This window comes from Trifolium pratense, linkage group LG4, assembly GCF_020283565.1.
Source record: "Trifolium pratense cultivar HEN17-A07 linkage group LG4, ARS_RC_1.1, whole genome shotgun sequence".
Lineage (NCBI taxonomy): Eukaryota > Viridiplantae > Streptophyta > Magnoliopsida > Fabales > Fabaceae > Trifolium > Trifolium pratense.
In genome coordinates this window covers 42,498,247-42,525,280 of record NC_060062.1, presented here as the reverse complement: position 1 = coordinate 42,525,280, position 27,034 = coordinate 42,498,247, and the positions used below count along the sequence as shown (strand labels likewise).

Here is a 27,034-nt window from a genome sequence, read left to right as displayed (position 1 = left end):
AAAAATAGCAATTAGTTAATTTGACCAACAAACTTGACTAGACAGTTATTTGTTGGTTTTTAGCAACGAAAATTAGAAATAAATTTTACTTTAGTAGAGGGAAAGTTGCTCAATCTTTAGGGACAGGAGCATTCAAACGTGACTCCACCTCAATGGAGAGGATCGTTCAATCTTATATAAATCCTCACACAGTTCATGTTGTTCGATGTGGGATTCAAAGTTAAGTTCATGAAGCCTTCCTTTGCAAGTCGAAACTTGTAACACAATGGCTACTTTTATATAATTAGAAATTAATTGTTTGGTTTGTATAAACGCTCGTTACTATATATCCAATAAATATTTTGTGCTTTCTCCCTAAATATTCCTTGTCACGAAATAGATTTTTATTATGTTCAAACATGGAGTTTATTTAGCATTCTACAAACAAACTTCTTTCAACAAAAAAAGAAGCATCCTGCAAACTTGAATGAATATGTATAAGAGTTAGTTTAATTGATATGTTGAGTAAAAGAATAATGATATGTGTCAATATTGTAAAAAAGTATCAAATACATCCGATCATACCTAACGTAGGCACTATATTGTATGTATGTATTGACGATATATTTACAATAAGTTGTGGTCAAGTTTATATTCCAAACTTTAAAAAATCAGATCAGATCAGATCAGATCAGATCAATGTTATATTCAAACCTCTAACGTAGGCACTCTAGTTGGGAAGCCATAAAAACTAAGGGGTTGAACCCCCTTCTACAAGCAGAGAGACAAAAATCCTAATTACAATCATCTATCAACAAAATGTGTCAAACTTAAATCTTTAAAAGACATAATAATCCAGCCTAAACAATTTTGAACCATTGTATTAGAGCTCGACCTCCACTAGACGTTTCAAGATATCCACACAATTAAGACATTTTAGACTCACACCGTGAGATTAATTTTGAAGTTAATAACACTACATCTGATTTTTTACACGGATTTGCCTGCCTCCCAACATAGCGACTTCGTAAATAGAATTTGGCACTTGGATTATTTTCGTAACTCTTCCAACACCAAATTGATGCAGTTTATTGTTTCTAATTATATACTTCACACTATTTCCACCCGAACCAAATATACAATTTATTTAGCAAACAATTGGTTCCTTGCGGGATACATTACAATATGTATATTCTTTCCTTCACCCGAGGAATCAAACAATGCTCTATAACTTGACAGCGACACACATTCCGGTATAAGTTGTTTCATAAAGTGCACTTTGCATTATGATGATAGCTGGAAAGCACACCCGTTCCAATTTGCCTTAGAAGCAGCTGCAACTTTCAATGGTGTGTTTTTATTTAGATTTGCAACATACGGGCACGTTGGGCAGGATCTGGATCAGAATGTCATTTGTCGAAGCAAAACAGATTCTGGGGTAGTCTCTGCCGGTCTCCAAATAATGCTTTCTAGTTTTGCACAAAGGTTCTTATAAAACTGCAAGAATACAAAAAGATGTTATTGTCAATTCATACACAAGCATTTGAGAAGCCGATCGTTGCTTTTCAAGTACTACTTCTTGTACCCTGCTGAAAATAAATCAAATTTGTATATAACTACTCCATGCAACCAAAATAATGACACGGTCTTCCTAACAAATACCCTCAAAGAACTAGTTTGTAGTAGTTGAGAAATATATTTTTTGACAAATAAAAGTCCAACATTTAATGCATTGATAACTAAAATTTTCATTTTTTAATAAATAATTTTATTTTTATTCCTTATAACAGTGTTAGTAAGGTCATCAGTAGTATTGTAGTCTAATAAATATTAGCTTACAGGCTCAGTCCTGCTATAGCAGTTAAAACCATTTGTGGATGTAGGTGTAATTGGAGAGTTGAAGGAATTTGAACTTTGAGTAGAGCAAAGACATTACTAGTCAACACTCAACACTCTGCATCATTCCTATTAGGAATCGCCAGCCCATGAAGTTCCAAAGACAGACTAGCTATCCTTACAACTTCTACTAGGGCTTCTTTATTTCTCTCCTTTCTCTTAGCTTTTGATTGTAACGGTATTCTTGCAACATACGGGCACGTTGGGCAGGATCTGGATCAGAATGTCATTTGTCGAAGCAAAACAGAATCTGGGGTAGTCTCCGCCACTCACACTTGATCTATATTCTTCTACCAGGTCTAAATTTTATAGCACAAATGCTGTTCCATTTCTTACAAAATTTATTGCGGCATGTAAAGGTATGAATGCTATAGGGTAGCTATAGTTAAATCCTTGGTATTCAAACATGCAAACAAAACCAGTGGCCTTGAGGAAATATAATGGCTATTTTATTGGGGTTTTTTATGACATGTAACGAGACTATCAAACGGAGAATAACATCATTATCACTCTATGACAGACTATTTGAAAATAAAATTTGTCACGTAATAATGTTCCTAAGTTCCTCAAATCTCTAGGCAGCAAAATCAAGTTCAACTCAATCATACAAAATTTGTAAAAAGAAAGGACAACAAAGAATATAGGATATAGAATAAAATTTTAGAAAACCAGAAAATCAAGAACTATTAGAATATATAAATCTTGCCCATCTATATTCCTGCCCTGTTGAATACAACCATCAAACTGACGTTGAATATTGACACACATTCAATCTACAGTGGTTGTGAATCTTGTGATTAACCCACAACCAACATTCTATCCATCTGTATGACTAAAATAGCTATATACACCATGTTGCTTTAACAAATGGTATTTTGGTTAACGGGAAATCAGCATTAAATGAGTGTTCACCCTCCTTTCCCCGCTATTTCATTTCAGCGGTTACCATGGCATAGCTTGAAAGCATTTTTGTTTTGAGATGTCAAAATTCAGATGTATGTAAAAAAAAAAAGCTAACCTTGTGATACTCAAGAGTATCCCCAGCTGCCTTTCGAACATCTACCATGAAAAGGGATGGTGCGACTTCAAACACCTTTTGACAAGACACAAAGATAATTCTAATAAGGACCTCATACCTTGGGAGGGTTAAATCATACCAAAAAAAATATATATACAACCAAAGCAAAAATGAATTACCTCCAAGACCACCGCAAATTGTCCAACCTTATTTACAGAAACTTTTTCGATCCTCATCTGCCAGGACATTATTTTTAAAGAATCAATGGAAAAAATTAAGAGTCAGATATTATTGCCATACATTTCCTTTTTGGATCAATTAAAAAATCTCTACCCAGTCTAAAAGATAAAACCACCCAACAAATTTTCTCTTGAACCACCATTCCCTGCTTAGAGACTACCTCCTTAATGGCCAAAGTGTAATTAGGATACTATTTCTCATTTCAAATGGAAGTTGGCTAATATGGCATAACAGACAATGGAGAGTAATTTATCTACTGCTAAAATGGAGAAGCAGTCACAAACAAGACTGCATTGACATCAGATTACAACAAGATTTAATCACAAAATTAGTTGTTCTGAATTATGTGGACAGTTCCACAGAAGTCACAATAGCTGATAGAGACTTGAATAATGAAGTGGGCCTTGATTTTGGGCCCAAGCATAAGGTGTGGAAAGGAAGGGGGAAAGGAATGAAAGGATGATGACGTGGCTATGAACTTCATGGGATAGTTACTATATAATAGGAAGGAGGGAGAGAGAATAAGATATCTAAGAATTCTGTTTGAGAATTGTGGGATCACCATCTTGGTGATTTGGGAAGCCTTTGAGCTTTTGGGACTGATAGCTACTGTTATCAGTTTGTTATCTTTTACTTTACTTTTTCTCTTGTAATTGTGCATCCATATCAATACAATTACAGTGATTTCCTTACAATTCTGTTCATATTATTGTTGTTTCATCTATACATTCATACACGAACCCATCAATAGCAGTAACTATCAGCTTAAGCATTTCAGTCCTAAGCATAATCCCGCATTTACTGTGTAAATATGCATTGCAGAATGATACCTTGTAATTCCGAGAATGGACCTTAAGTCCCGTTGACTCTGCAACAGCTTCAATAGATGAAATTATAACTTTTGCTGGTTTACGTGAAACAAAACGAGTCTGCCGTTTTACATAATCCTGTTCAAACAGCAAAAGAACATCATTGGGGGAAATGCAACAGACCACATTGAAAAAACACTGAATTTGAACCAAGTTGCAAGAAAGCTTATGTTCATGTTACATTACTAAGACTCAAACCTAACTTGAAATCAGAAGTCCTCCGATGCCCACCCACCTAGGCAAGCGGAAGTACCAGAAGTTACATGGCAGCCAGAGACACAAGAAAGGGACCATGATATTGTAGTACAAGAAAATGGAATGGATATAATACCTGATGCCTGTCAAATAGAGGTGAAAGATTCAACCCTTGTGATAAGGTTATCATCTCAAATGCATTCATTACCAAAGGACCTCCCCCGGTAATTTCTGACCGTTCAGAAACATACTGGTCCTGTAAAACAGTAAAAATTGTGAGTTTATCTCATATCAGTAAATCAGACACATGCTAATTGTGGATAACTATCGTAACATTTTAATATCTCAAAATAAGAAGCAAGGGACCACAACTGGGTGAGTACCAATGTATCTAAATCTTATAGGTACTGTCTTTAATTAATACATACTAAACTCTTGACATGCACTCATGCATGCCAACAGCAACGACACATTTTATAAGATTAAATGATGTTCTTACAACTTTGTCATCTCTACTGTTAAATGCCATCTCTACTGTTAACAGACTGAAGATCAGAGAAAAGGGTAAGGAAAGTTGATATATATTTTAGAGGGAGAGTAGTGAAGAAGGTACAAAACTTGGAGAGGGTTTTCTTCGAAGGTGTTTCCTAGGCTGAATAAGGAGCAGGTCCTCATTAGTCATTCACCTCAGTCAGGAGTTATCTTCTTGTTATCAATGTGACTGACCATGAGCGCTGCTCCCCTATAGTATGAATGTGGCATTTTCATAATCAAAAGCAAGTTTGTAGCAATATATTTAAGCATCACCAGAGGCGTATATTTACATATTTATGTATAAACATAAGTAATCCATTCATTAATCAGTCATATATTAATTTGAGAACCTATTTCAACTTTTAACAATGGTTTTCCAGTCATCCAGTATACATGAAATTTTACTTCACATATGTCCACATCGTTCACATTTTAATTCACACATTTTGTATACACAAATTGTATATGCATCAAACCTTCTCATCTGTGTGTATGGATATGGAAGAAAGGACAAACACTTACATTTGCAAAAAAACAAGTTTTGTCTATATAAATTAAAAAGATTAAAAGAAAACAGCAGACCTCAATATCATCAAAAACAGCCTGAACATCATCCAAATTCACTTGCTCATCTTCCCTGAGTTTGACCGGGGAATAATTTTTCCGGAACCATAGATCTTTCCTCATTTCTTCTATTTTCACCCGCTGCATTTATATAATTATCATAATTAGTTATGAATAGTGTGAAATCTGAATATTATTATATTTCAAGTTATTGAATAATGTACAATCACTAATGTGTTTATATAGGCTATTCTAACCTAATGGGCTCATGGGCCGAATACATATTACTAATAAAAATAAAAGATTGCTTCTAGTAATAAAATATTTACTATCTATTTACAACACTCCCCCTCAAGCTGGTGAATGAATATCGATCATTCCCAGCTTGGAAACAATTCTTTCAAAGTTATTGCTGTTCAGCCCCTTAGTTAGAAGATCTGCAAGGTTGCCTTGGGAAGAGACATATGGAGTGCAAATTAGACCACTATCTAATTTTTCTTTGATGAAGTGTCTGTCAACTTCAATATGTTTGGTCCTATCATGCTGCACTGGATTATGGGCTATGCTAATAGCAGATTTATTATCACAGTAGAGTTTCATTGGTTCATCACTCTTTATCCTCAAGTCTTCCAAGATGCCTTTTAGCCATAATAATTCACATATTCCTTGTGCCATTGACCTGAACTCTGCTTCAGCACTAGATCTAGATACCACACTTTGTTTTTTACTCTTCCAAGTCACAAGATTCCCTCCTAAGAAAGTGCAATATCCTGTAGTTGATCTTCTATCCACAATTGACCCTGAATAGTCAGCATCAGTATATGCTTCAAGTTCCACACTTCCATTTCGTTCAAACAAAATCCCTACCCGGGGTTCCTTTCAAATATTGAACAATTCGGAGTGCAGCTTGTAGATGAATCTCCTTTGGTTGGTGCATGAATTGGCTCACTAAGCTTACAGCAAAAGCAACATCCGGTCTAGTATGTGATACGTATATCAGTTTGCCGACCAACCTTTGATACATTTCCTTATTAACCGCAATATCTTCTTCTGCATTCCCCAACTTTACATTTGGATCAATTGGTGTACATGCAGGCTTGCATGCTGTCTTGCCAGTCTCTTGCAGAAGATCAGTAATGTATTTCTGTTGGGATATGAAAATCCCTTTCCTAGAATGAGCCACTTCTATTCCCAGAAAATACTTCAATTTTCCCAAGGACTTAATCTCAAATTCCTTGGCTAAGTGTTGACTTAGCATGTGTTGCTCTTCTTCATCATCACCTGTTACTATAATGTCGTCCACATACTATATTGAATTTGTAAGTTTTGCATCGATCAGTAGAATTCCACAGATAAGTGCAAATCTTGAAAAAAAAAATACTTAATTGGACAGGAGATGATATGCAAAGGCAGAAGCATATGTTATACATAAATCTGTGTATAAAAATTATCAATTATTCAAGTATCAGAAAAACCATGTTTGCTTGTATGAGCATAAAAAATACCTGAAGACTGTGAAAGGGATCAAAATTTGCATCCTTTAATAAGAAGAAAATGTATGCTTATCTATTTATTGAATATTAATAATAACATGTCAAGGTAATCAGCGAGAAATGCAGTTCATACCATAACCAATTCCTGTATAAATTAGAGGCTATAATAAATGGGCACAAATGAATCAATCTACTCACCGTTTTAGGATTAGGGTCCAAAATCTTATGTATCAATGTCTTTGCGCCAGCAGAAAACCAGAATGGGCAAACAAATTCTGCAGCACTGATCTACAAATACAAATGGCAAAAAGAAAGGTCAACAGCAAAATCAAGGGCAAAAGTTAACAGCTGACTGTCAAGGGCAAAAGTTAACAGCTGACTGTTAACCAGCCGCATGCTCCTCAAATAAACATTCAGCACACTTAGAAAAGGCTCCTCATAATGGTATCTAATAAGAAATATAGGAGGATCAATTAAGTTTTCACCATTACGAAGCTCTATTAGATAATAAGCATGAACATAAGAATAGTGTATCTTATCCATTCACATTATACAAAACAGCACATAAGGAACTATTAAGTAGGGATGATATAACAAAGAAAGATTAAAGTCACTAGACTAGACCTTTTCTTCGATTTGGAAATTTTACTGTCATATCGCCAATGGAACAGTGTCTACTAAGCAATTCATTTGTATATTTATTTATCAAGGAAGCTGTCATCGTATTTTAATTACTAGATGAGTATTAGGATCATTGTTTTTAGTTTTTTTTTTTTTTGGATATTAAATTTCCTATGATAAGGGTTGGTTCAGGATTTAAAATGCAAATAAAGAAAAGTAGTAAAAATGAATTATGATGCTATGCATTGTTGATTACTTGATAATTACAACATAGAGCCCTGTTCCACTAGTTTTCTTTTATTTATAGTACATTCATTACTTGTATTTTCCTTCTTCTTTCTAGCACTTTTAGATTATGAGGGAAAGGCAGACATTACCCTTCTGAACAACGTTGGAAGGTCTGCCTCCTCAAAAGGAAGATATCCGGCCATTAGAACATATAGAATGACTCCACATGACCATACATCAGCTGCTGCACCATCATAACCATGATTGCTGAGCACCTGCAAGAGATCATTTTAGAAAGAAATTGGAGCATGTACGAATGGCAGGTTTACATCAACTTTATATGAACTCATAAGTATATCTCTTAGAAGAAACATGTAACTTGTCACAGACAAAATTTCTATCCGAAGTGACTATCTTACCTTGTGCTTACAAATCGAATATATCAATGTCATGAGATTGGAAAAGCGCAATAATTATAATTTGAGATGATAAATGTATAAATAATAAAGTGAGTTGAAGATAACTCTTACTGGGAGTGATTTATTTCTTATTTTACTCTGCCTTATTAGTATCTCTTTTAATAGTTCAAATTCAAATTGTATTTCCATTGTGTACATCCTCCTTTTCAAAAAAATTCTCTCGTAGTTTATGCCATTTTAGGTTCTAGCTAAGTTTAGAAAAACAAGTTCAGAAAAAACTGTACAATGCACAGACATCATTAATATTGATCTATTTTATCCCCAAGTATGTGTTCATGCCTAAAATTGATGTAGTATTATGCTACCATTAATCTACAGAGCATCCATAGGAGTATGAGCAACAGATCAACAAAATAATTAAGAATGGCATTAGAATTGTGTATAATCAATTTTACCTCAGGAGCAACATAGTTTGGGGTCCCACATGTGGTGTGAAGAAGGTCATCACCCTATAAGAGAGAGAGATGGAGAGCAAAACAAAGATATTAGTTCTGCAGCTTTTGCTATCTTCAACAATCATTATTCAAAGACAGAGCAACAACTACATGCCAGTGGGATAAAACCAGTATTTTTTTTCTTAAGAAGCATCGTTTATAAGTAGAGTACATTCTTACCTGCTTAGTAAATGCACTCAATCCAAAGTCCGAAACCTTTAAATTTCCATAAGCATCAAGAAGAAGGTTTTCAGGCTATTAAAGGAAAGAAAAAATTGAGATTAAAACATGGTTCAAAAATATTGCAGCAAAAACATTATAAACAACTTATATATTATTTTGTCTTTCACCTTTAAGTCTCTATGGTACACACCCTTTTTATGACAATGAGCAACAGCATCTATAAGTTGTTGAAAGTAGCGCCTAGATTCATTTTCAGAGAGCTTTCCCAACTGAACCTACAGATCCAGAATAGGTGTAATTGTAAACATAATAAAAAATCTAATATCTGCCTAATCAAATCACTAACAGTAGTTTGTTAGTGTCTTGTCAGTGCTTACTAATTTAAAAGGTCAGACTTGGGAACTATCGAAGTGTAGAATTGACCTCTAATATATCTCGTAATATATAAGCATGAAAATTCTTACAATTTTATCATATAATTCCCCTCCCATTACAAACTCAAGGATTATGTAGATCTTGCTCTGGCTGGCCAAAACCTAAAATTTGTAAGTAATGTCAGAAACACAATATGGAAAGAAAGAAATACTACGAACCTCCTGATGAATTGAGAATTTGAGATATCTATACATACCTCATGCAATCTGACTATATTAGGGTGTCTGACAATCTTCATAATGGATATCTCTCTTTTAATCTATAACATGTTTCAACTTCCAAGTTAGAAAAGCAAATAGCAAAACCGTGGAAAGAATTAAATAAGTATCCGCTATAACAAACTACATCATTATTCTGCATAAACGCAGAGCCAAGCACATAGAGATAGAACTGGGACTTTGACTGCAGATGCAACATAAGATCCATTAACAGGCAACGTAATTGCAAAAGCATAAACAGCTGTAACCATCATGCCGCCATATTTGTGTTGATTTATAATACTAATTTTGTAGAAGCATTAACAGTCTAAGTATACTCAAGATATATCACCAGAATCATTGAATAGAATCTCATCTTAAAATTATATTTTGAACCTGTAAAGAATATGCAATGGAAATGGAAGAAAAAAAATGATTTTATTGACCTACTAAAAATCCAAAGAAACAAAGAGAATGATCTCTCTTCCAAATATTTTCCCTTCACAGAGGGTTTTATCCTTACTTCTGGGATGAGGCTTGCCCCTCCCTTATACCAACAACACAACTATTTTGGCTAGGACTAGACATCAGCAAAAAGCCCCTCTTCTCCCTTCCTCATGGGGCAACACTTGCCCCCAAGTTATAACTCCTATTTTGGTCAAGTCACTAGTCAATGTGGGATCTCAAGCACCCATTTCTCACAAAATGCAACTCCTTGTTATTAATCTAATCAATCTTCTTAATAAACTACTTTGTCTTTCCTCCGTTTTACTAAAGAAATACCTTTCTGTCCTACTCCTAACAGAACCTCAATAGCACTTTCATGTTCTTGCAGCCTTTTTACCTTAACTTATATGACATGTAATTTCATCATTTAGCTTGTTTTTTTGCCTTATAATGATTTTCAAACAAACCATTAAAGCATGTTTAATGGAGTAACCATTTTCAAAAGAACTGTGGCATTCCTTCCTGGGCAATCACAACAATAGTATTTCATCGCAAAAGTGATGGAATACACATTCCTTTACTTACACCATAAATAGCTGTAAAATTGGCTCATCCCATCTAACTTGCTTGTTTCAAACCATGTTTTATTAGACCCAAAAATGCCAATTCAACCTAAATTCATATATTTCTTTTGCTTTAAAATCAATTATATCACACCAAACATCGATAAAAAAAAAAAAAAGCTTAGCCCCATGCACTTTATTAACTACATGAATCTCTATGAGCACAAAATCCAATTAAGCATGAATCAAAACATAAAGATTATTAACAATATATTTTAAGTTCATAACTAATGTATTTGAATCATATATTTCTCTGATAACTTTAGAAAGGGAAAAAAGGTGGAACCTGTTCAACCATTCTATGATTGAGAATGGTAGTTTTAGCCATGACTTTAATAGCAACACTTTCCCCTGTCTCAGTATGTTTTGCAAATTTGACCTTTGCGAATGTGCCTTCACCAATAGTTCGACCAACGTCATACTTTCCGATCTTTCTCCTCACCTTCTTCATAATCTTCTCAACGCTCCTTTGTAATAATTCCCTTTCACAAATTCGCAATTCAAAGAAAGTTGAAATGACCTAGAAACACGAATTGAGTTGCGAATTTTTGACGGAATTTGTTAATAGCAACGAATCAAAGTCGAGTTTACTACTCTACTAGCTTGGAACTATGAGAGGAAGAATATTCGAGAAGACGATCCTCAAAAGTAAAAGTGTGGCTTGATGAAGAAGAGAGAAGAGAAAAAAAAAAAAAAGAAGAAGAAAATGATCGGAAAAACGGTTGAGGTGAAAACGGAAATGGAAGATTCTAGAAAAGTAGAAAGTAATAAAGGAAGAGAACTAAGTACCCGTCCTGAACTCCAGGGTATGAGAAAATTTAAGAGAAGCTAGTTCAAACTTCAAACAACGAAGAGAGAGAGAGAGAGAGAGCAAACAAATAAAAAAGGTCGCTGTCTGTACTATTTTTTAAGTCTACCGCCTCATTTTAAGCTTTGACAATTATGTGGGTTCATTTTAAGTAGACAACCTGAGATGAGTTAGGCTCAATAGGTCTACCTAGTCGGTCAAATTCCCTATTGAGGGTTGGGACACGACTCATTGACTCATCTTGTCGTTATGTGGAATTCTCTCTGGAATCCAACCAGATTATCCAACTCCTATATCAGGTAGTCTCTGGTATCACTAGGACTATAACTTAAACATTTTTATTCATAGCGGTTGTTAGTTGGTTTAATGGTGATTGAACTTGATAGGAAGGACACATATCAATATGACACAACTGCAATTGTTTGGGAGTTGAAATCACTTAATGTAAAAACTGACCCTCAAATCAGATTAAACTAGTGGTGAAAAAAAAAATACCTAATATTATTTTAATATTAATTTTTTATTGGATAAAATATACGTGGGTTCCACTTCCATCATTTTGAAATTAGCTCAATATATAAACTAATGAGATAAAATAGACGAGTATTTGTCAAAATAAGATAGTGTTAAAAGTATCAATATCACACTACTCTTGATGTCTATTTGGAGTATATATCACTACAAGAAAAATTGTTTATACCCATGGCATTTTTCCCAGGGCTCTTTTCCGTGGGTAATATCCATGGCTAAGCCGTGGGTAACGTAAAAATAAGGAAATTCCTACTTCCCTCTCAATTTTTTTCACGAAAACATAGTTCCCACCCAAAGAATTATTGGGTGCCAAATGTACTTTTTAGTACCCACGGCATATGTGTGGGTAAGCAGAAAATATAATTTTTAGTATCCACGGCATGGCCGCAGGTAAGTATAAAATATAATTTTCTTTTTTTTAATGATTCCCACGGCATGGCTGCGGGTAAGGGTAAGAAGTAATTTTTCACTACCCACGGCAATTCCGTCTATACTAATAAAATGTATTTATAATTTTTTTTATCTAATATACTTATTAACTTTACCTTTCCCTTTTCATTTACTCAGACACATTTGTTTGTCACTCTCTACTCCGGCGACCCACTCGTCTCCGACCACCATATCAGCTACGGAGATCTTCTCATTGGCGTCAGTGAGCTCTTTGTTCTTCCCTCGTGTTCGTGAATCCCTCACTGAATCTCTCTTGTCGTGAACTGTTCGTGAATCTCATTGAAACCCTAACTAACCAATCTCTCTCCTGTTCGTGAACTTTTCTTCGTTTTCGCGATTGAACGAAGTTTCGCGTCTTTTCTGTTTGCGATTGAACGAAGTTTTGTGCTGGTATGCTGAGTTTTGAAGCTTCGTGTTCTGATCTTTGTTCTGTTTAGTTTCAGCATTCATTTTTTTTCTCCTTTGATTGTGATATGTTTAGAGTCTTTGGTTTATGTCATTTTTAGGGTTTTTGTTAAACAACTCTTATGTTGGTTGATTGTAATCTGATTTTTGTCTTTGATTATGATTATTTATGGGTAAATCTGAACATAAGATGCATAACCTATCAAGTTCGAAAACAGTACCCCAAATTGGTTTATGAATTTGTTGTGAAAACTAATTTGCAAAGTCTTATTGTTGTTTGCAGATTTTTGAGAAATATGTTAAGGATTGGATTGCAATTGCTGCACCATTCCAGGGTAATTAATTCTATTCTATATATTTAATCAGAATTATAAATTAAGGATATTTGAAGATGTTTTTTCTAGCAATTTGTAAAGTTAGGACTGTTGAAAATTTGCTTAAGGTATATTCTAAAATTATATATACTATAATTGAAATATAACTTTCATAAATTTTGATCCCTTTACATATGTATATTAGGTACATATGCATATTGCAGAAATGGTGATACAATCTTGTTACATATGCATTTTAGGTACATATGCATATGGTGATACAAGCTTGTTTCATATTCATATTGCAGAAATTGATTAGGTACATATGCATTTTATTTATTAGACAAGTTTGTTTTGAAGCATTTTGGTTATATTATACCAATGGAAAGAGATCTATTAGATTTGTTCTCCATAAAAAATTGGAAGTTTTCTTGGTCTCTTGTCGCAACAATTGCTTCGTCTTTGGCATAGCTTCAGATTGCTGCATTTCAGGTAATGCATCAGCAAAATTGATAAGCAAACATTCCTGATAGAACCTGCAAAATTCATTAAGTGCTAGTCTAATATGTTGGAATTCTTAGTCATTGAAAAAAAGTATCACTCGCTGATTAAGTGCTAGTCTAATTAATTTAGTTTTTACTTTATTCTTTTGGTTTTTGTTTTTCAGACCTTGATGCAATCATTTATGTTCTGGTACTTTAGAAACTTGACTCATTTATTTTGTGTATCATGATTTAATGCTTTCATTTGATTTTTGCAGTGAATTTGGATACTGTTTCTAACAATGGTTAGCACTTTCATGGTTGCACTAATTGTATTAAACAATGCTATGGCTGGACACCGCCATTCAAGTGTAGAGATGGACATTCAACCAATGTTCCAATTATAAGGTTGTCTTAACTTATGTTATTGATTAAAATTTCATTTCTTACTTATATCTTTCTATTCATTTTATATTTATGGATTTTCAGCTTTGCCTATTTTACTTCCAAGTATAGGATTGATGTTGAGGTCTGCGATGGCAATGATTCAGCCAACTTATATCTTTCTACTGAACTGTTATTATTGTTTGCCTCATGATTGATTCCCTCATGTTTGGATCTGTCTGTACCTTAACAACATTGAAGTGTTTGGCACAAAATCGAGGACGTCTCTATGGTGTTGGAGATAGGTCATCGAATTATAGACCAGGTGTTTCAAGACACACTTGAGGAGCGAGCAAAGGCAGCAGAGGATGAGGTTCGAAATACAAGGGAGGAACTTAGGCAAGCCGAGCTTAAGCGTCAAAAGGAAGTTCAGCAGTCAGAGCAACGTGCTGCAGATACAGGTTATGATGAGGTAGCTGATAATGTTGACAAACAGTGTAGCTGCCATACAGGTTATGATGAGGATGAGTCCGAGGATGGATCCGAGGATGATGACAATGAGGAAAATTGGTATTTAGTGTGTGTTGTTATTATGACTTCATCTTATGCTTAGATTATTAATGGTGCATTTTGTTATTATGACTGATTAAGCTTAAACTAACGGCTATATCTTTTGTCCAAACTACTAGTTTCTTATCTATTTATTTTGACACTTGGAATAGTGTCAATTTTTGTTAACACTGCATTTTAGTTTGAGGAAATGATCTTTTGATGACTCAATTTAATTAGTTTTGAATTTAGTTATTGTTTAGTTTGTTTGGAATTGGTTCTTATGTTGGATGACATTGGAGTAAGTTAACACTCCTGACAATAGGCAAAAGTTGCTGCTAACAGGTTAAGAAAGTAAAAAAAATAAAAAAAATTGACACTACCCACGGCAAGGCCGTGGGTAGCGTCGTGTGTAAGGGAGCCACACTTTCCATGGTAAAGCCGTGGGAAGGAATGGGATACTCATGGTAATGCCGTGGGTATTATTCACGGCTAAACCCCAAGTAATTTTGTGGACAAGGCCGTGGGAATTGCGTGGGTAACCTTACCCACGGTATTTTTCTCGGTAATGAATTACCAACGAGGCAAAATGCCACGGATCCGTGCCGTGGGTAGGCCGTGGGTAAATCTCATATACCCAAGGAGAGGCCGTGGGTAATGGCAAAAATGGCCGTGGGTATACACAGTTTTTCTTGTAGTGTATTTCCCTTCATCCGAATGAGTTGGATCCCAATAGTTCGTTAAAGCAACATCCAATAGATATGTTCTTACTTCTTAGATTTGGTTATTAGGGAGTTATGGAGGGAAAGAGAAAAAAATTGTACTCTTAGTGCACCCAGAAAATTGTTCTTACATGCTAAAATTCACCAAGAAAAAATTGTTCTTACATGCTAAATTTCACCCAGAAAAAATCTGCCACTTACCCAATTACCCTGCTAGCTTTTTAGTGCATCATAAAAACAGCTTAAATAAAGTTCCCAAACTTAGGCTATGTTTGTATTGCTTTGGAATTATTAATAAGCTAAAAGAAATGAGTAATGTTATTTGAATAATTATGAGTAATGTTATTTGAACAATTATTTTTGACAATTTTGGAATAATTTAGTTTTTTCTCTTTTTTTATTGGACAAAAACAATAGAAAGAAAAAAAAAATGGGAAGAGAAAATAAGAATATACTAGTAAGAGATAGAAAGTTGTCAAAAAAAATAGTTATTCAAATAACATTTATGAAAAGAAATAACATCATAAATTTATGAGCCCTTTATAAAGCACTTTCTTTTTTCTTTTTTGGTACAAATAAAGTGATTTCTTTAACATAAATGTTATAGGAACATAAAGTTCCACCACATGTGCTATTTTATTTTCTTTTTATTTTTCTCTTTCTTCATGATATAGAATCATATTTCTCTCTTTTATACTTTAGTGTTCTTCGTCCATCTCTTCTGGCTCTTATCGATCGTTCTACTGCTGTTAACTTGCTCGTCGACGTGTCTCTATACTATATCTCTTTAAAGGATGTCAATTTCATTTGTAAATAGGAATCCCAGCAAGAATTGTTCTGTTTGAGACCCGAAGATGGTGAATTTTCCTCGTGGGGAATAGGGATACGGGTGGAAGATAAAGTCCCCGAGAGAGGTTTGAGTATGTGGACGAGATTTTATCCTCTACCTTGTGGAGATTTCGTCTTGAAAACTTTATTAAAATAACATTTTAAAATGTATATTTAAGTACTTTATAAATTATTTTTTATTATGTTTTTCACACAATATGTGTATACATTTGTTTATATATGATATTGATTAATATCACAAGACTCACAATAATATTTTAATTTTTTATTTGTTCTATAATTAAACTTTACTATTTTTTTTTACAACTAGTTTGATTAAAAATAATAGAACTTGATATTTTTTTAAGGTTGATGAGTCTCTGCGGAAATTACGGGGATCTGCGAGGATGAGGATGGAGAAAGAATACTCAATGAAGGGGGAAATGAAGAAGGGGATGGAGAATATTTTAGATGGCGGGACAAGGAGTGATAAATTACCTTCCGCTCAATCCTCACCCCGTTGACATCCCTAATCTCTCTCTCTCACACACACACATCGATTCTTTTTTCTCCGACCATCCTCTTTCTCTATTTTGGCCACCATTTCTCTTCTTCGGAAGCCCTCTTTTCCATTTATATACTATCTCTCTTCTCTGACCATCATCCCTCTCGTTGTTCTCTCTATCGATCTCTCTCATTGGTGGTGGTGAGGACTGGTGTGAAAGATTGACTTTGATTATGTGAAGGAGATGTTGATGTTGTTGGTCGTTGAATTGAGGAATTAATAGTCCCCTGAAAAATTTATTTTAGGGTTTAAATTTTAGACTTATTTTTTATGACACAGTCTTGACGTATGAAGCACGAACTCCGACACGGACACCACGACACGACATCGACATGGACACCGCGACACCGCTAATATAAAAAATATAGGACACCGACACTAGTATATATTTAAAAAAGATATAAATTAAGAATCAAAATATATACACTTAAATCTAAGTTGAACAAATTATTTCTTAAGAAAAGTTTTAAAACAAGATATGATAGTATTTTTCCTTTATTTATCTATCTAATATTGAAAAAGCTAAAAATATTGTAATCAAAATGTAATGTCTTCAATCATCATTAACTAATATTGTTGTTTCGACACATTTTTAACTCTTGTGGACATGTCTGATATGTGCCTAGGGAGAGAATAAACAAAGAAAAAACAATTTTTTATAGGACACTCATCCGACACGTGTTGTGCGAGTGTCTTACAGGTGTCGGACACCGATCAAAGAAGTGTCAAAGTAAAGAAAAAATTGAGTTTTTTTTGAACACCGGCGTGAGCTACCCGACACGTGTCAGACGAGTGTCGGACACTGACACGTGTTAGACACCGCGACACGTCTAAGCACAAAGATGTCCATACTTCTTAGGTCCTGACTACAATAGTATAATAATTTATCTTTTTCACATTTAAAAATAATAAATGAAATTTAGCAAAAATTGCCGTAAAATGAAAAGAAGAAGACAAAGATGGAAAATTACAAAAATATTCTTACGTGTGTATTGTGTATAAAAAATTGTGCTATCAATATCATTTATGTTTCTTTAATGCATTAGTGCAAGAGTTTAATATACGTGAAATAAAACAGAAAAAAAAAACACTATACACTAAAAATATATATTTTTTCTATAATAAGATCCAAGGGAGTATATAATATTTTGAGAAAATTCGATTGGGGAGTACGAAAGAACTCAAGAGAAATACAGTATTGAGTCAATACTCTAAGGCTATAAGAGAGACTTTCGAGTTCGTTCACGAAGTAATTAAAGTTTGAAAAAGAATTATCTCAAGTTCTCCAAAGGAAAAGTAAAAATTTGGCCGAAATTATTTTCATAAAAAATCGAACTCAAATTCTTATGAACAATTTGTTTTAAAGAAACTTTAATAACCATTTAAATTCAATATCTTAATAGTTCTTCTTTTATTTATTTATGAAGAATGTTAACTTGTGTCTTAAGGTACATGTTAAGAAGATAAATGTGGAAAATATTTATTGAACTTGTGTTGTATTCAATTATCTAAACATTAAATTCTTTGTATCATTAAATGCTATATATTTCTATTTTTAGGTAGCTTAACATGTGTCCTTAAGAGCATCCAATAACACATTCCACCAATAACTATGCATCATTATAAATGGAACCACACAAATAAAATAGATACCACTTCTTATTGTAGAACCAGTACCTATTAAATACTCTTTATATTTTGCTCAAATGGAAATACCTATTAAGTACTAGTACTTAAAAAAATAAGTACTCACCATCAAAAATGATCTAAGGCAGAAGTTACCATGAACCTTTTTTTTTTTTTGATAAGCTGTTACCATGAACCTTTATTTATTTACTTATGTCATTTATGTCATGATTGCAAGTTGGTAGTGAAATGACATGAATGTCCTCAAAGGGGACCCAAAAGAATCTCCACGGGCGGTGCTGAATGAAAACCCATAAACATTTTGTCCAAACCTATTTGAATTGAACGCGACCTCAACGATTCACAGCCTTAGCCGTCACACTTAAAAAAATCTATCTACACTCTCTCTCCTCTTTAACAACCAGCTCTTGATTTCATCTGATTTTTTTCCCTCACGGGGGAAATGAAAGGGAATCCATTCATCTCCACCGTCCAATTCAATCCAACGCCTTCAAATATCATTAGCGGGTCCCATTTCACGTGACATACGCATCATTGAACCCAAATATAGTAAACTCTCTTGATCAATAATCAACGGTCAAGATCAACTTCTATCTTCTTCTATAAAACTCAATCACCAAATGAGTCTTCTCTAACCTTTTTCCAGTGTTCTCCAAATTTTCTCAGATTTTTAGGGTTTCATACAAAACCAGATTAATCATCATCACCATAACCAAATTTGCAACAATGCTTCTAAGAAGTTCTTCCACGCCGGTTATGAATCCATGGATTCCTCATTCAAACTCAAAGGATTCATCTCCGGAACCGGAAATCTTTCACCGAATTCCGAAATCCAGATCTATTACACTCTCAGCTTCATCTTCTTCGTCGAGTTCACTTTCGCCGGTTGCAGGTTCAGTCAACAAACTGACTCGAGCACTATCAGAAACCGATCTATCTTCACCGCTCAACAAGAAACCATTCCACCGCGAAGACGAAGAAGAGAACAGAACCGGAAGCTTCGGTGCTCGTTCAAGAACGGCGTCGTTTAGTTCCGCGTTATGTTCTCTCTCCGAATTGGAAGAAGAACAGAGTGGAGTCAACACCAGAGAAGCTGCTTCGACGCGTGTTTTGGTTGAAGAAGGCGGTAACGGTGGATTTGACAAAAACGACGGTGGAATTTCCAGATTCGGTGATTCAAATCACGGAAACGATAGTACGGATTTATATTACCGTACAATGATCGAAGCTAATCCTGAGAATCCACTTTTTCTTGGCAACTACGCAAAGTACTTGAAAGAGGTACTTTAGATTCTTAATTACTATTTTAAGATAGTTAATTAGTTTTCTATGTTTAACTAATTACTAATTATGCTGATTTGGTTTCTTGAATTATAATAGGTTCGTAAGGACTATGTGAAAGCTGAAGAGTATTGTGGAAGAGCGATTTTGGCGAATCCAAATGATGGTAACGTTCTATCACTTTACGCAGATTTGATATGGGAGTGTCATAAGGATGCATCTCGTGCTGAGACTTATTTTGATCAAGCAGTTAAAGCAGCTCCTGATGACTGGTAACAATCATATCTGATTATATTTGAATTGAATTCTTACGATGTTGATTATGTTAGTAATAATGAATTAACGAAATGGTTTTTATTTTGTTGCAGTTATGTTTTAGCATCATATGCACATTTTCTTTGGGATGCTGATGAAGAAGATGAAGTTGAAGAAGAATCTGAAAAATCTTTTGGTTTCTTTAATGGAGTTGTTACACCACATACTATGCCGTTAGCTGCTGCTTCTTGAATTGGGGTTCTGTGGTGGTTTCTGGGTTTAGCCTTGCGAGTTTCTAACCTGTTTATATTAATTATGATTATCTTAATTAACCTTTTGTTGTATTAAAGTTTTGGCCGTGAAAATAGATGTAATAATGGTCTTTGTTCTGCTTTGTCATCATCAATGTTGAATCGTATATACGGGAATAAAAGAAGGTGGCTTTCTCGTTTTCTTTTGATTTGAGTTGAATTGAATTGTCAAATCTGTATCTTCTAGTAGCATGCTTGCTTGTGTATAGCTGTATCGTGCTTGAAATACGGATGGTAGTTGGTGGGTTTGGACTTTGGATTGAAAAAGAAAATGAAAGAAAAGAAAGTTAATGGAGAGAATTTATGAATGAAAGTGGGTAGAAAATGGAAGTAAAGAAAGGGAAAGAAATGGAAGGATAGAAAGTTGTATAATTATATAATTACATAAACACCCCTATAAAAAATTAATGTGTAAATTTGTTGAAAGTTGGGATTAACATAAGGAAGTTAAGAAATATGCCGAGAAGATGTGGGTTGAAGTGTGAACTAGAGCTTTTGACTATCTATACCAATTCGTAAGCACCAAGGAGGGAGAAAAATATATATAGGCTTGTTATTTGTTAAGGAGGAGAAAGGAAAGACATAAGACTTGTAATTATTTCTACATATTATCATGAGAAAAGTGATTGAGCAACAACTAAGAAAAGAATCTCAAATTACTTGTAATCAATTTGGTTTTATATCTAGGAGGTCAGAGATGGAAGCAATCTAACCTATGATGTTAGATATGGATGACAAAGTGTTGCACCTGGTTTTCATCAATTTGGAGAAGGCATATAATAGTGGTGCCTAAAGAGATTTTGAATTAGATTGTGAATATTCGAGCTTTAATGATATGTATGAGGGGACTTTGACTAGTGCGAAGTTGCATGTTGGAGCCACATAAGATTTTCCAATGAACAACTTTTAAGGCCTGATTATTTACTTAAGTTTTGGATGTACTTACAGAACACATCCAAGGATCAATACCAAAATTCATGCCTTTTTGCAAATGATATATGATCCTACAAAGCGAAATTAAACGGGAGGGTAGAGATTTGGAGATAAGCCTTAGAAGCACAAGATTTTCGTTCGAGTAGAAGCAAGATAGAGTATGAAATGCAAGTTTAGCAAAAGGTGAAGCATTTTTAGCTTTAGATCACAAGTCACACATAAAACAATAGAACTGTAAAAGGAGATGTAAACCATTGAATCAAGTTGGATGGTTGAAATAGAGAAATTAAGACCTCAGATGTTTTATGTGATACAAAAATCCTACTCAAATAGAAGGGAAAATTTTATAGTACAAGACGCATTTTATGAGACAAAGTATTAGGCAATAAATAAATAGCACATGAATAAAATAAGTGTAGCACATATAATATAAGAATGACAACATTAGAGAAACATTAGAAAAAGTTAGGTAATTCTTATCATAGAAAAAGATGGTGAAAACTCAATTAAGGTGATTTAAGTATGCAAAGAAAAGATCTATAGATTAGTTTGTAACTTCAAAAGCTGTTTGATGTAATTGACTTTATATGACATAGTAGTATATAATTTGAAGAAAAACAACTATTATGGACTTGGCCTAGAGCCCAATAACCGAGGAAAATCTCCTCTTGGACCGTCGAGCAAGGTCCAACTTGGAAGCAGTCCACAACGGCTACCCTGGTCAACGGTCACAGTGTCTTCGTACACTGCAATATCCGACCACCGGAATGATGAACATTTATTGCTCATCATGGCTCTCCAGTCGTTTTCAAGCAGCCATTTGATGACATTAATGGACATCAAGGGTCTTGACCCAGCGCTGGGAGCTATATATACAAACTTCACAATCCTCACAACAAGGTACATATTCTTTACACAGAGAAAACCTTTGCTTCACCCTCACTAACTTGAGTGAGGTACAAAATCCCCTCCACTTCATTGAGGCTTGAACAGAGCAACGCCAGACGCGGTCCCTCTTCTGATGAGGTAAGATCAACAACTATTGCATTACCACGGCACAATATAGTGACAATAATACATTTTTCCCATGGGCCATGGCACAACATAGTGACACACTACACTACTAAACCATCGCTGTTAAACTGATGGCGTGTATAATAAAAAATATTCGTCCCAACTCTCAACTAGTAATGAAGAGTAGGGACTGCATTGTCTTTTTGGTTACAAAATTTGGCTGCCACCTAATTTCCTCTGCTCACATAATGTGAGGGGGCCATGTCTCTCTTTCTTTCCTCTGCTATTTTAGCTTGTTCCAAACGATGGAAGATGATCCTTCTTTCCCTTAATTTTCCTTGGAAAAAAACACAGTAATCTTGCATGATTTTTTTGGTGTTATACTATTCATTCACACGTGTAGATGTTAGATGCTGTATTTTGATTTTTTTTATTCAGCTGGCATAACTTATGGACAAATCAAAATTGGAACGTGTAGTAGGCGTGGTCCGCGTGGAATTATATTGTATTTATCAATAGTGTGCCTTTGTTGCCTTGTGAAACTCATCATGATGATAAGTCCAAGTCCAACCACTGCGTGCTAATTCTATCTTTAAAACATAGGAGTACAAGCTTTAAGACCATCTTTATTTAGAAACACGTTTTTTAGGCAAATGTTAGTTGATTATATAAAGTTTTTAGGATTTGAATCATCACATATTCTAATGTATTGGAGGAGCCGGAAAAATTATAGTGTCCGAACAAAATTTCACATGTAATATAATATATAAATAGTCTGATAAAAAATCTTCATTTTACCCTAAACTAACTTCTAAAAATTTCAATTTTACCCTAAATTAACCCATAAAAAAATTCAATTCTACTCTAAATACCCCTTAATAATACCACAAGTTTTGGCCAGGGCCCAGCAAGGCAGCAACTGTCCAGGCTTGCCGGGCCTTTGGCTCCGCCCATGTTCTAATGTGAACCATGGTACACTTTTTAAAGGTTCAAAACTCCAACTATGATAGATGCCGTTTAAGTAGGGGTTACTGGTTAGTGGTTACCCAGAGGTTATTATATGATCTTTTATGATTAAGACCGGTTCGAGTAAAATTACAGAAAATAAATGCATAGTAGAAAAGAAATATGTAGCTTGTATTGTATTGGAAAAATCAAGTCCGGCATAGATTAAAAGCAAAGTCTTACATGAGTTTATAAAGAGTGATACTTCTCACTTTATAAGTTGGTTTTGTAATGTTGAATTAAGTCTAATCCATAAAATCTAATGATGAATTAGTCTCGATATAAAATTCTAATACATTGAACTGACATCAATCAGATTATTTTCTTAGTCGTAAAGACGAGAAGTATCATGAACTTTTACTTCTAAAAATATCATAATTGTCGTTATAATATACTGTGAACCAATTTGGAGAGTGGCCCAGTAGAACTCACCTTGAATGATTGACCTTTCTTAAACTTTTGTTATGTGTCTTAACTCACCAACCTTATGTAGGACAAAAACATCTTTTAATATCTTTTAATAATTAAAAGATGCTATCAGTAAATTCCATAATAATTATGTTTTAAATAGGTATTTTAATTTTAATGAAGAAAAAATAGTTTTGATACTTCATGAATACAAATATTCTTGTATTATGTAGTTAGTGGTTTTAAATGTCTATCTGTAGTGATCCTTGATGTTGCATAGGTTTGCTGCCATAAGCAATGTATTATTTCTATTGACACAGATCTTAAATTTATTCCCAGTTTATGGATTCATTACATTACATTTTACAAACATTAGAGAACTAATATTGAAACAATCTACATAGGGAAATTAAGCTACAATGAATGTTACTTTCTTCTGCTTATTTTTATTACATCTGAACTAAACAAACCTTCACAATATCCAAAACCAACCAAGAACTGAACCACCAACAAGGCCGAATCCAAGGAACGCGGTCATCACTATAGCAGATAACTCCGATTCCGAGTAAGGCACCGACTTAGGAGCTAGAATCATAAGAACACTTGTAAGGTATCCATTGGTAAATCCTAGTAGAAATGTTAGAACAATCATTGGCACTTCTGTTTTCAACCAATTGGGTCCATGAAGACAAACTATAAAAAGTGGATAGAATAATAGTCTTGCTGTGGCAGCACAAATAGCCCTTTTGATACATTGTGGAACATAGAAAGCTGTTAATGATTTTCCCATAAGATCAGCTAAATTATAAACTGTGATCAATATAATAGGATACCAATCCTTAAGAACTTCGGAATGAAGATCTTCTGCTATAAATCCTGGAAAAATAGACAAAGTTACTATATAGATTATGAAAATTCCGAAAGCCGGTCCCTTAATTTTCCCTGCCACTGCAAGAAATTTTGTCTTTGAGCATAAGGCATGGTCCTGAAGTAGACTCTGCTGATACTGCTGCATGACAGGTAACTTGTGCTGCAAGTTGCTAAAGATAATGCAACATAAGAGGAAAGCTATGGCTACCATGAAGTACAAGTGAGCACTTATTTTTAGACCCTTTGGGGTTTGAGGTAGTGATGCCTTTGTTATTATCCTCAACATTGAAATTATAATACCTGTCAACCACATAAGACTTTTATTAATATGAGAATATTTTTGACAGCAATTGTATTTCAAAGTTGCAACTGAATTATTCCTCTTTCCGTACTAGCGGAAAGACGATCATCAGTTGCTTCGTTGTATATATCATTTATTATTTTTCATTGTATACTAAGTTCCAGTGAGAATCTGCGATCAGGAGGAGGCTGAAACCACCGGATGTCAGAACTGACCCCCCCCGAATCAGATTAGGCAGTCCAGTGGACCGGATACTAGTGGTAAAATAAAATGTTCCAGTGAGAATAACTCAGTTGGTAGGGATATTGCTTTACGGGTCTAAGGGGTGACTGCTACATCATTACATGTAAAAACTAGAGACCATCAAATTTCAGTCCTACCAACAAACTACAGCCTAGTAAAGCAAGAAAACCAGTATACAAGATTTGTCACAATTTCAAAATTAAGTAATTAGTATTATTTATATTGAAGTGGCCTACAAAGTAAGTTATGTGTAGCATGGTTTTAGATGGATAGGATTATTTATGGATTATAGATGAAAAAATATGCTAAATACACCAACAATATCTTGTCACTTAGAAAATTTGGAATATTGACAGATCTAGAAATTTTATAATATATTGTATATAATTGGACAAATGCCTCCATAATGGTAGCAGTGGATCCATTCCTGCTCTGGAATCTAGTTTCTTTTTTCTCCCATAACCTTCAAAAGCTTGTATATACTTAAAACTTAAAAGACTAAAATACTCATTGTAGCATTATTTAAAGTATCCTTCATCTTAGGCAAAGTTCTTTATATTCCTCAGAATTAGTTCAAATAAGGAAAACATGATCTGCATGTATAAAAGAAAATAAAATTGATCAACTTTGAGGGAACATATATAATAATTGGCTTGTAATTTTACCTGAAGAAGCAGTTCCAGCAAAAACAGCTTGCATATACTGTTTTGGAAGCTTTCCTGCTGATCCTATCAAACTTCCACCAACAATTCCATCTGCTAAACCACATATTATAACAGCTGCAACTGTCATACCATAAGCACCACTCGGCCTCTCTTTCAGCTCCGCGCTACTCGAGGCCCAATCAATGACAGGAGCTACCATAAGAGACATAACAAACATAGAAAATCCTAAGTTCATTCTTAACCTCAGTGTTGTTTTACTCCAACCTCCCCAACTTATCATCACAAGAAGTACAAGTACAGATGAAACCATATAAGCCACAGAGAAAACCTTTTCAATGTGTTTAGTTGGATATAAGTAGGCAAAGTAATCAACTGCTGTGATAAATGCATTCCAAGGAAGTAAGTTTCCTGCGCCGAGCAAGAAATGGATTATGTACGCAACTCGGTAAGCATCTCTTGTTTCGGTCGGATCGCTTGATACTAGCTTAACAGCTTCCATTTTTTCACTTTCTTATCGCATTCGCGGTTGATACTTGGATAGAGTCAAAGAGATTCTAGTTAGAATGAGGGTTATTAACTTATGAAAAAGCTCTAGCTTAAAGATTATTTTGAAGATGTTGGCTTTTAAGACAAGTAGAATTCTACTTATGGTAGAGCTAGTTTAAGAATAGTGGACAGCTCTTGTAGCACACATACATATATATACACATAGACGAGACTAGGATCGCCTATAGTAGTTATTCCACGCAGTTTCACACTGTAATCAATTTCAGACTTCTTTTTAGATCAGATGATTCAGATTACACAATAACAAAATACACGGTAAAACAATCTTGACAGTTCATTTGAGATCGGATGGTTGAGATGCAAAACTGCGTGACATAGTAAACGCAACAAGTCCAATTCCCACATACATGTGAATGTGATTGATGGGCTTGTGGAGATGGAATAGATATGCTTAATGTATGAAGAAGAAAAATTATGCTTTGTGGGGACAGAAAATGGATGGGTGAAATTAGATATACCATTTATTGACACAGTCACACACGTGTAAGCTGTCTTGAAATCTTCTGTACTTTTACACTCAGTTAATAACATAAATTGGATGCTTCAAAAAACTGTTACTTTGTCAAAAAACTATGGAATGGTAACAATGCTACTTAAAGGTTATATCAACGCTTTCCTAACAGAGGTTGAAAGGGTAACAATATAGTAAATTAGAAACATAAAGGACCTATCTGTTACAAACGCGAAACTTAAAGGATCCCTGAATGAATGCATTTGGCCATATAAAAGTTAATGTTGATTATATGATATGATAATGTGCTACCAATTAATGATCACTCATAGTGAGAGTAGTCATGGAGAAGAGCACAAACAAAGGAGGTTTTGTCAAGTGTGACTATTTAGAAAAGAAAATGGGCCCTTAAAGCCTTATTATTAGTTTAACTCAGAAAAATTTGATACTGTTTTAGTGAATTTATACAGTAGAGGTTAATCATCCATCCCCCACTCATGTCTTGTTGATTATCAGTTGCCCTTATCTTAGGCTTTTTTCTGCCCCCACATGATGGTATGCTATTAAGGTCATGAATATTTATCATTCAACCTTAATTAAATTCCTTAAC

The 27,034-nt window shown here is 34.4% G+C and overlaps 3 protein-coding genes and 1 long non-coding RNA gene across 7 annotated transcripts; 2 read left to right on the top strand and 2 right to left on the bottom strand.

Moving 5' to 3' along the window:
• Nucleotides 1-500: 500 nt before the first annotated feature.
• LOC123920042 (CBL-interacting protein kinase 24) lies at nucleotides 501-11,408 on the bottom strand. 4 transcript variants are annotated; one of them, XM_045972130.1, is made up of 15 exons: nucleotides 10,722-11,363; nucleotides 9,365-9,427; nucleotides 9,198-9,269; nucleotides 8,901-9,008; nucleotides 8,731-8,805; nucleotides 8,512-8,565; nucleotides 7,787-7,912; nucleotides 6,987-7,076; nucleotides 5,314-5,436; nucleotides 4,334-4,453; nucleotides 4,184-4,237; nucleotides 3,964-4,080; nucleotides 3,073-3,129; nucleotides 2,894-2,968; nucleotides 501-1,476 (listed from the first exon to the last, which is right to left on the bottom strand). In XM_045972130.1, the coding sequence occupies exons 1-15, from the start codon at nucleotides 10,884-10,886 to the stop codon at nucleotides 1,381-1,383; spliced, it is 1,395 nt and encodes a 464-aa protein (XP_045828086.1). In that variant the 5' UTR covers nucleotides 10,887-11,363; the 3' UTR covers nucleotides 501-1,380. The 4 variants fall into 4 exon arrangements, 3 of the variants coding, with proteins under 3 accessions (XP_045828086.1, XP_045828087.1, XP_045828089.1); XM_045972131.1 differs by lacking the exon at nucleotides 4,184-4,237 and having other exon boundaries at nucleotides 10,722-11,408; XR_006813395.1 differs by lacking the exons at nucleotides 501-1,476; nucleotides 2,894-2,968 and having other exon boundaries at nucleotides 3,097-3,129; nucleotides 4,206-4,237; nucleotides 10,722-11,340.
• A 913-nt stretch (nucleotides 11,409-12,321) lies between these two features.
• On the top strand, nucleotides 12,322-13,831 carry LOC123920043. Its single transcript, XR_006813396.1, has 3 exons — nucleotides 12,322-12,614; nucleotides 12,913-12,964; nucleotides 13,704-13,831. It is a non-coding gene; the product is annotated as an uncharacterized LOC123920043 (long non-coding RNA).
• A 4,608-nt stretch (nucleotides 13,832-18,439) lies between these two features.
• LOC123921046 lies at nucleotides 18,440-20,121 on the top strand. The gene is made up of 3 exons (XM_045973446.1): nucleotides 18,440-19,401; nucleotides 19,501-19,673; nucleotides 19,770-20,121. The coding sequence occupies exons 1-3, from the start codon at nucleotides 18,847-18,849 to the stop codon at nucleotides 19,906-19,908; spliced, it is 867 nt and encodes a 288-aa protein (XP_045829402.1). The 5' UTR covers nucleotides 18,440-18,846; the 3' UTR covers nucleotides 19,909-20,121.
• A 3,511-nt stretch (nucleotides 20,122-23,632) lies between these two features.
• On the bottom strand, nucleotides 23,633-26,093 carry LOC123924017 (equilibrative nucleotide transporter 8). The gene is made up of 2 exons (XM_045976781.1): nucleotides 25,407-26,093; nucleotides 23,633-24,497 (listed from the first exon to the last, which is right to left on the bottom strand). Exons 1-2 carry the CDS (start codon nucleotides 25,903-25,905, stop codon nucleotides 23,800-23,802), a joined length of 1,197 nt encoding a protein of 398 aa, XP_045832737.1. The 5' UTR covers nucleotides 25,906-26,093; the 3' UTR covers nucleotides 23,633-23,799.
• Between the last annotated feature and the right edge of the window lie 941 nt (nucleotides 26,094-27,034).